General features: G+C 45.0%; 1 protein-coding gene across 4 annotated transcripts in view; it reads left to right on the forward strand.

The window, feature by feature from the left end:
• The window catches only part of CELSR1 (cadherin EGF LAG seven-pass G-type receptor 1), a 271369-nt gene that overhangs the window by 238671 nt on the left and 22450 nt on the right, over positions 1 to 10248 (forward strand). For all 4 annotated transcript variants that reach the window (XM_075345116.1, XM_075345117.1, XM_075345118.1 and 1 more), the window contains exons 24-27: positions 5080 to 5280; positions 6883 to 7057; positions 9445 to 9557; positions 9970 to 10049. In XM_075345116.1, the coding sequence (XP_075201231.1) occupies positions 5080 to 5280; positions 6883 to 7057; positions 9445 to 9557; positions 9970 to 10049 (569 nt within the window). The remainder of the gene's footprint in view (positions 1 to 5079; positions 5281 to 6882; positions 7058 to 9444; positions 9558 to 9969; positions 10050 to 10248) is intronic.

The following is a 10248-nucleotide window of genomic DNA, read 5'->3' on the forward strand; positions in this document are numbered from 1 at the left end:
GAAGACCCTCTTTCAAGCCTGCTCTCTTCTCTCGGGCACCAGGTCAAGCCTTCCAGTTCCAACAGGTTCTCTTCTGCATGATTTGGCATCCCCACCCAAGAACCCTCTCTGGTTGGGTGGTCGTCTTTTTTTAATCCGGGATGAGTGGCTTTCCGTAATTGACAACACTTGGATTCGGGACATCGATCCCTATGGCTACAAATTAGAGTTTTCCATCTTCCCTCTCTCTCACTTCATATCCCGCCCCCCAAAGTATCTCTCTCCTCAGGTATGGTGTCATCATTCCCATTCCCTCTGAGTAGTGCTTCCCAATTTCTATTTAAACCTTTTTATGGTCCCAAAGAAGGATGGTGCCTTTCGTCCCATCTGAGATCTAAAGTTGTTGAACAGATGTGTCAGACTCCTCCACTTCAGGATGGAGCCTCTCCGTTCAATGATAGCCTCAGTGGAGCCTAAAGGCCCCGTCACACTAAGCAACATCGCTAGCAACATCGCTGCTAACGAACAACTTTTGTGACGTAGCCATGATGTTGCTAGAGATGTTGCTGTGTGTGACATCCAGCAACAACCTGGCCCCTGCTGTGAGGTCGTTGGTTGTTGCTGAATGTCCTGGGCCATTTTTTAGTTGTTGCTCTCCCGCTGTGAAGCACACATCGCTGTGTGTGACAGCGAGACAGCAACAACTAAATGTGCAGGCAGCAGGAGCCGGCTTCAGCGGACACTGGTAACCACAGTAAACATCGGGTAACCAAGAAGCCCTGTCCTTGGTTACCCGATATTTACCTTTGTTACCAGCCTCCGCCGTTCTCACTGTCAGTCTCAGGTCCTGCTCTGTGCACATGTAGCTGCAGGACACATCGGGTTAATTAACCCGATGTGTGCTGTAGCTAGGAGAGCAGGGAGCCAGCACTAAGCATTGTGCGCTGCTCCCTGCTCTGTGCACATTTAGCTGCAGTACACATCGGGTAATTAACCCGATGTGTGCTGTAACTAGGAGAGCAGGGAGCCAGCGCTAAGCGGTGTGCGCTGCTCCCTGCTCTGTGCAGCTGCACCCTGTACTCTATACCCTATATATGTACCCTGTGCAGCTGCACCAGGTGTGCGCTGCTCCCTGCTCTGTGCACATGTAGCTGCAGCACACATCGGGTAATTAACCCGATGTGTGCTGTAACTAGGAGAGCAGGGAGCCAGCGCTCAGTGTGCGCTGCTCCCTGCTCTCTGCACATGTAGCTGCGTGTGCTGGTAACCAAGGTAAATATCGGGTTGGTTACCCGATATTTACCTTAGTTACCAATCGCAGTATCGTCCACGCGGCGCTGGGGGCTGGTCACTGGTTGCTGGTGAGCTCACCAGCAACTCGTGTAGCGACGCTCCAGCGATCCCTGCCAGGTCAGGTTGCTGGTGGGATCGCTGGAGCGTCGCAGTGTGACATCTCACCAGCAACCTCCTAGCAACTTACCAGCGATCCCTATCGTTGTTGGGATCGCTGGTAAGTTGTTTAGTGTGACTGGACCTTTAGGAGTTTCTATGTTCAGTAGACATCCATGATGCCTATCTGCATATACTGATCTTTCCATTCCACCAAAAATTCATGCATTTCGCATTACAGGATTCCCACTTTCAGATCACAACACCACTGTTTGGCCTATCTACAGCAACCTGTGTCTTCACGAAGCAACATTCTGATCAAACCATCTTCTCCCTCACCATGTCGCGAGAATCTGGAAATCACCCTGGACACTCTTTCTTATCTCTTGTCTGGATCATCAACAAAGCAAAGTCATTGCTGATTCTGACCCAATGCATTGTTTTCTTAAGAACGCTGTTCAACACCTCACATGCAAAAATCTTTTTGCCTGAATACAAATACTTTGCCCTTCTAAGAGGAATTCATTCTCTCAGACATCCCTCTCCATGAGCCCTCCAATTTTGCATGACCATACTGGGCAAGATGGTGGCCACAAGCGAACCAGTCCCATTTACTCAGCTCCACACTCACCCCCTTCAGCTTTTTCTTTTATCAAGATGGGGCAAGTTCTCTCACTTTCTGGACCGGCCAGTACTACTTCCTCCCCTGATCAAGAAGTCCTTGGAATGATGGAGATGATCCTCCCTTGTTCTTCACGGAAGACCATTCCTGCTGATTTGATGGCAGATCGTAACAACAGACTCCAGTCTACTTGGCTGGGGAGCTGTCTTTCAGAAGCTAATGGTACAAGGCCAATAGATTGCCCAGGAATGATTTCTTCTCATCAATAACCTTGGTGCTGAGAGCAATCCTCCTGGCCCCTTCACAGGCAGGACCTTCTCTTCGGTCGTCCGATCCACGTCCAATACGGCTGTGGCATATATCAACCACCAAAGAGGAACTCGCAGCCTGCCAGTGATGTCAGAAGTTTCTCAGATCCAGTCATAGACAGAATGTTCCTGCAGTATCAGCAGTTCACGGAGTCCCGGAGTGAACAACTTGGCCGCCAACTTTCTCAGGCGAGAGGATCTCACCGCAGCAGAATGGTGCCGGACCCATCATTCTTCATCTGCTTCAGATGCTGCTGAAGACTGTTTGTGTGCAGGTCTCATGATCCCCTAGCACTAGACTCCAACGCTCTGCCGATCTCCTGGTCTCAGTTCTCCCTTCCATACCTGTTTCCTCCTCTCCTGCTGATCCCCAGGCTGATCAAAAAGATCAAGGTGGAAGGGGTGCCTGTCATTCTCTTGGCCCAGAAATCCTTGGTATGCAGAGTTAAGATGGCTTTACACGCTACGAGATCGCTAAAGCGATCTCGTTGTGGTCACGGAAATTGTGACGCACATCCGGTCGCTTTAGTGATGTCATTGTGTGTGACACCTATGAGCGATTTTGAATCGTCGCAAAAACGTTCAAAATCGCTCATCGGTGACATGCCCCCCTATTCCCAATTATCGTTGCTGCTGCAGTAACGATGTTGTTTGTCTTTCCTGTGGCAGCACACATTGCTGTGTGTGACGCCGCTGGAACGACAAACATCTCTTTACCTGCATCCACCAGAAAAGGAGGTGGGCGGCATGTTCCAGCCACTCATCTCCGCCCCTCCTCTATTGGGTGGCGGTTCAGTGACGCTGCTGTGACGTCCCTGTGATGCTGAACGAACCGCCCCCTTAGAAAGGAGGTGGTTCGCCGGTCACAGCGACGTCGTAGAGCAGGTATGTGCGTGTGACGCTGCCGCAGCGATAATGTTCGCTACGGCAGCGATTAACATATATCGTGCCACCGACGGGGGCGGGTGCTATCGCACGCGACATCGCTAGCCGATGCTAGCGATGTCGCAGCGTGTAAAGCGGCCTTTAGTCCACCTTCCCTTGGAAACGCCCAGATCTTCTTTCACAGGTTCTCCTTCCACCGGAATACTCAGTCTCTCAGATTAACGGCATGGCCGTTGAAGCCTCAGTTTTGAGATCCTCTGGTCTCTCAAATCAGGTCATCCAGACCATGATCAAAGCAAGGAAGCCTTCTTCCTCTTGCATATACCATCATACATGGAAGGCCACATTCTGCTAGTGTGAAACCAACCAGACTGCTCCCATGATCTTTTCCTTATCTTCGCTGCTGTCCTTCCTGCAGTCGGGTCTTGATTCAGTATTTCAGCTCTCTTGAGGGTCAGATCTGAGGCCTTTCCTTGCATCTCGTCCCCAGGTCAGGGCCTTCCTTCAAGAGATTGTATGTTCTGCAACTCTTTACCATTCTTTGTAAAGCCTTGGAACATCAACCTTGTTCTAGACCTCCATTGGAGACCCCCTTTGAACCACTACAAGAAGTTTCCCTTTCCTTCCTCTCCTGGAAGGTTGCTTTCTTGGTAGCCATCGCTTTGATCACACGTATGTCTGGACTTTCGTCTCTACCCTGCCATCTCCCTATCTGGTTTTCCATAAGGTCAAGGTGGTTTTACGTTCAGTTCCATCCTTTCTCCCTAAGGTGCTTTCTTCCTTTCACCTTAATGAAGACATTGTGCTTCCTTTATTGTCTGTCTCCTTCTCACCCTCGCAAATGGTTGCCCCATAAGCTGGACCTCGTGAGAGCACTCCACCTCTACATTGCCAGAACAGCTTCTTTCAGATAAATGTAGTCTCTCTTCATGATTGCGGAAGGCCTTCCTGCTTCCAAATCCACCATTGCCCGCTGGATTCAGTCTATCTTGGAGGATTACCAGGTAAAGGACAGAGCTTGTCCATTAAAGGTCACGGCTCCATCAACTCTTGTGATAGGGGCCCCACCACCAAGACCCTGTCTCGCAGTTATGCAAAGCCACTACCTGGTCCGTCATTTAATATATTCACAAGATTCTACAGGGTTCACACCTACGCCTCGTCGGATGCGAGCATTGGCAGAAGGGACCTATAGGCTGAAGGATCCTCAAATTTGAGGATATGCTCCGGTGCCCACCCATAGGGACTGCTTTAGGATGTCCCATGGTCTCCTATGTCCCCCGATGAAGCACTTGAGAAAAGATTTTGGGTATTCACCTTAAAATCTCTTTCTTGGAGCCTTCTTTGGCGGACACAGAGCCTGCCCTTGTATTCATTTTTTATATGTTCTCTTGTTTAACTAACCTTATTGTTGCTTCTCCTACTGCTTTCTCACTAACTAATCTCTGTGCCAGTTGGTGAGTGTATTCTACTGTGGAGGAGCTTAGTTTTTTTGTTTTTTTGCATAGTGTCAGCCTCCTAGTGGTAGCAGCATACACCCATTGTTTCGTGTGTCCCCTCAATGAAAGCTCAAATAAAGAGATTTTACTGTGAGTACCCCAAACCTCCTTCTTCCATATTGTTGAGTGCTGCACTTCCATTCCTTCCTATTGCATTTGTTGGAACTGTTTTTTTAATAATCTCATGCATCTCCATAGATTTTGGGTCTCCTCTGGGATTGCACTATTCCATTTTAAAGTAATTGGAATCATCTGTTAGTACAATACTGCACTTTCAGTTATACTATAATCTATATGCACTGAGCCATATTGCTGAAAGCAGCCAGTGTCTGTCCTATGTAAGCCATTGTCTGCCCCATAATCACATTCAATGACCTGTGAATTGTCTCCATAACAGAATGGTGAAGTGCTTCCCCTGAAGATCATCACATACACTTCTGTATCTGTCTCACTGGCGGCCTTGCTGCTGACTTTCATCTTACTTGTGATCATCAGAACATTACGATCCAACATCCACAATATCCACAAAAACCTAGTGGCCGCCCTCTTCTTTTCTGAGCTTGTTTTTCTCATTGGCATCAACCAGACTGAAAATCCAGTAAGTGAGAGTTCATGTGACTTTTGTGTTATATTGTCAGAGTCTGACAGTTTGTCTTCTTTGTGTAAATTGTCCAGTTCATTGTCTTTTGTATCCCAAGTATGTATTGTGAATATATAGAATCCTATCTTATTAGCTGCTTCTCATGCCTTGGTTAATATGTGGTATTTCACAAGATGTTTCTCACATCTCCTGGCACTGGTACCATCAGACATCCCTGGCATTGTGGTACCAAATTAATCTTCTGAGTACCTACACTTGATCTGCGGCCTGACACGTCATGCACTGGTAAACCTAAGACAGGGTAGGAATGCTGGAGCTGAAATAATTCATGACTGCTTGGCTCACAGCCTGATTTATGGCCTTTCTGTTAGCAAATAATACTGCTTCAAGGAGCGGCCATAAACCCCTTACAAAGGTCTTGGGTGATTAATGTCTTTATTTCTCCATATCGGGTTTTCTTTGTAAGTTTACTAGCAATGGAATCATCATCATTTATGGTCCTGGATGCAAAATCAGTGGAAAAAACAGACTTTCTTTACCATTGAACTGTGCAAATATTAATGCTGGAGAGAGGCCAATCCTTCTCGTGTCTTATGCTGGTGTACCATGTAGTCACAGGTTTAATATATGCAGTTTTGTTCTCAGTGTTGGGTCCTGATATTATGAACAACTGATGACTGTATCTAAAATGATAAGAAGTGAAAGTGGATGTGAAATACCCTCCTTAGCGAAAAGGTTTAAAGGGAACCTGTCACCAGGTTTTATCCTTATGAGCCGCAGCCTCCACCAGTAATCCCTTATATACAATATTCTAGAATACTGTATATAAGAGCCTAGGCCACTCTGTAGAATGTAAAAAACACCTTTATCATACTCACCCTGGGGGGCAGTCCGGCCCAATGGGTGTCGCTGCTCTCGATCCAGCGCCTTCTCCATCTTTTGCACTCGCCATCTCCCTTCGCCGCCCTGTGTGCATGACACATCTTGCGTCATTCACAGAGAGGCCTCCATTGTGCTCCTGTCCGTCATGCACACGGGGCTGGGCAGGAGGACTGAGATCGCACAAGATGGAGGAGGCGCTGGACCAAGAGCAGCGATGCCCATCGGACTGGATCGCCCGCCAGGTGAGTATTATTATAAAGGTATTTTTTCATTCTACAGAGCAGCCTAGGCTCTTATGTACAGTATTCTGGAATGCTGTATATAAGAGCTCCCTGGTGATGGCCACAGTTCATAAGGGAAAAACCTGGTGACAGGTTCCGTTTAGCTGTAGTAATATATGCACCAGTTTGCTTTCTGGCTATACATGGATATAAATATATATTTTAACAAGTTCCTTTTCTTGAAGTTTTGCAATAAAGTACACCTATATCACATACAGTGCACAGTTCAATCAGACGAGCAAGATCAGCAGAATTTCCATGGAACATAAAATAAAAGGAACAGAAACATATATTATGCTATAAACCTGTCCCACCGATCACTCCATGTCCCAGATAGACCACTGAGCATTGATTGCATTGTGCCCAGTACCATAAGTCTTGGATATGATACATAGTGGGTAGCTAACATGATTTTGTTGTTACTTTTTTAATCTAGTTTGTGTGTACCGTGATTGCCATCCTTCTGCATTACTTCTACATGAGCACTTTTGCCTGGATGTTTGTCGAGGGGCTTCACATTTATCGTATGCTGACAGAAGTGAGGAATATTGACACCGGTCACATGCGGTTTTACTATGTGATTGGTTACGGGATACCAGCCATTATAACAGGTATGTTGCCCTCCTAGCACCAGTCCCATGTAGTTCTATGTGAAAGGAAAAGGAAGAAGAATGCAAAACAAGGCATCACTTTTAAATTATAAATATTTATTTAATAAACAAGCGAAAATAAAACATTAAAAGCATTTAAAAACACAATGGCTGTAACAAATAAAAATTAGGATACCAATTCCAAATATACCTAATAGATCCTTTATTAAAATGTAATTACAGCATATATAGAAACCGAATAATGAAGGCAAAGGTAGGAAAACCACTGTTATGCAGGGAGAAAACAATAATAAAGTGCTGTACTACAAATGCTAAGAAATGTCATCCTATAAAACTATAAAACAAAGCATAATATATAAAACAGTATATATGACAAGTACATATAAGTATATACTGCTTTCACACATCCGGTTTTTGCTGTGCGGCACAATCCGTCTCTTTGCAGAAAAAACTCAACCGTTTTTTTTTTTTTGCCGCCGGTTGCGTTTTTTCCGCATAGACTTTCATTGTGCCTCATGGCCTTGCGTTCGGTCCGGTTTTTGCCGGATGCGGCATATTTAGCCCATGCGGTAGCCGGATGGAACGTTACCTGGCACGTTTTTTGTCCGGCAAAAAAAAACGCATCATGCCGCATCCAGCCGATGCGGCGCTTTTCCCAATGCATGCCTATGGATGACAGATGCGGCAAAAACCGCATCCGGCCGCCGCATGCGTTTTTTTTGCACTGCGCATGCTCAGTAGCGTGCCGCAACTGGCAAAAAACGGACGGGCCGCATGTAAAAACTTATGCAAAGGATGCGTTTTTTTCGCCGCATCCGTTGCATAGGTTTTAGAGCCGGATTTAGCCACACTGCTAAAACCGGATGTGTGAAAGCAGCCTAAGCAAACAAGGGTCCTGTCGAATAAACAAGCACCTTAACTAAGCAGGTAATATAGCAAAAAGATGTAATATACAGTGTGTCCACCCATATCCTGTCCACCGCGATTAACTTGAGAACGGCGGCAGCTATAGGTATAGTAAAGTATCCAAGCGCTACGCAATGAAACCACCTATAGCGCCACCTGGTGGAAAACAATAGAGTTAGCATTTTTATCTCAAACGGAACGAGATAGAGGAAAAAAAGTGAATTTCAAAGTTGTAGGACATCATCAATTCAATACGAATTGACACCTTTCATACAGAAATGCTATGATTAGAACGTGTAAAACTCACAAGGCTGCGAACGTGAAGCGATACCTCATGGAGACCTTCCTACAAGTCATTGGGTATGGTGGCTGTGTAGAGTGGCCTTCACACTCACCTGACCCCATTGGTCTTCTTTCTGTGAGGTCACATTAAACAACAGGTGTATGCGACCCCTCCACCAACATTGCAGGACCTACGACGACGTATCACAGCATGGCTACTTTACTATACCTAGACACCACTTCTATGCCTATAGCTACCTCTGTTCTCACGTTAATGGCGGTGGACAGGATATGGGTGGACACACTGTATACAAAGATGCGATAGTTATTTTGGATGTAGTATAATACATACTGCCAGCACAACCTGGAAGAACAATTCCATTGAGGAAGGTATATTCAGATAACAAATATGATTGATTAGGAATGTGGCTTCATCAGGGGCACAATGCATAGTATCAGCTGTCATAACAGGTCTGTTGCCTACCACACTGGGGTGTGCCATGTTTTGACCTTTTGGTCAGATTCGGTGCAGTACTGTACTGATTGCATGTCACCCTGCTGGGTAATATATATACGGTTTCGTCCGCTGCTTATTAAAGTGTCTTATATATATGTTCAGTGGCTGGGAACATTGACTTAGGATTTGTACAGTTCTGTAAGCTGCTGAGTGATGGAGAACTAGTGTTGAAAAATCCGATCATCTCTGTCCTAAGAGTGCCCCGGGGTAGAATCAATATAACCTACAGGAATGTTTACACATCACCAGGGCACAGAGCAATGTTATTGGAGCTTTTACGTTTTTGTTTCACTTGTAATTGTAGTATTTGTAACCTGTTTAACGCTCAAGACTACAATAAAACACCAAGAAGGAGAAATAGAAGGAGTTTGTAAAATAAAAATATTCTACAGCCGAACAGTGGATTTCGTGATACAATATGCATACATACCGTACTTCATATATTCCGTATTTCATATATTCCGTGTCCTCATTTTTATATGTATAATTTCTCATAATTACTATTTTCTTTGCTGTGCTATAATTTCAGTCTTGTAGTCTCCTTTGTTTAACAGATGAATAAATGTCTTTACCAGTGTCATAATCAATCTCTTTATGCTTTGGATGCTGTCATTATCTGCATAGGTATGATTGTTCTAGCCTTCGGATAGTAGAAAGTATCTTTTTATGTTCCACTTCTCAGGACTTGCTGTTGGCCTGGATCCTCAAGGTTATGGAAACCCGGACTTCTGCTGGCTCTCAGTACATGACACCCTAATCTGGAGTTTTGCTGGCCCAGTCGCTTTTGTGGTTGCCGTAAGTAATGGCAGAATAAATTGCTCAGTTTTAGTAGAGATGTTTCCCTATGTTGGTTATTGGAACCATGATCTCTCAAAGATTTAGTTAACTTCTCTCTGCCCTCGTCTGGCATGTAGTCCGGTCCTCCTTGGCAGCTAGTCTTCACTTCTGTCCTTGGCATCCTTGGACCAGCATCAGACACTTACTAGGCCCAGGAATGTTGTAACATGAGCTCAAGATGGGCAAAAGATGCCAGGCCCTCAAGTGAAGACTGGCTGTCATGGAGGACTGAATCACTAGTAAGTATATGAAGGGCTGTGAAAATTTGATGGTACAGAATAGCAATTTTTGGAAGATGGATGAAGGAGCATTATCTTGTGATATGAATAATAAACATGGTATATTTTTTTCCATGATGTTTTGCCTACAGATTAATACAGTCATCTTCGTACTAGCGGTTAAGACATCTTGTGGACGGAGACAACGGGTATTTGAGAAAGCAGGAGTTCTGTAAGTGTGAAGGCAAATAATAAACTGATTTTAGCTGTACAGCTGAACATATTATCCATATAAATAACAAATGATCTTTTCTGTAATAAGGGGAATATTATTTGCTAGAAGTGAAGTCATACTGTAGACTGGGATTTTCACATTTTCTAACTTTGAATTTTACTGCTATAGATATGCAAATTGTTTCTTCAGAGAGAAA

Source organism: Anomaloglossus baeobatrachus, chromosome 4 (genome assembly GCF_048569485.1).
Source record: "Anomaloglossus baeobatrachus isolate aAnoBae1 chromosome 4, aAnoBae1.hap1, whole genome shotgun sequence".
In the NCBI taxonomy this organism is placed as follows: domain Eukaryota; kingdom Metazoa; phylum Chordata; class Amphibia; order Anura; family Aromobatidae; genus Anomaloglossus; species Anomaloglossus baeobatrachus.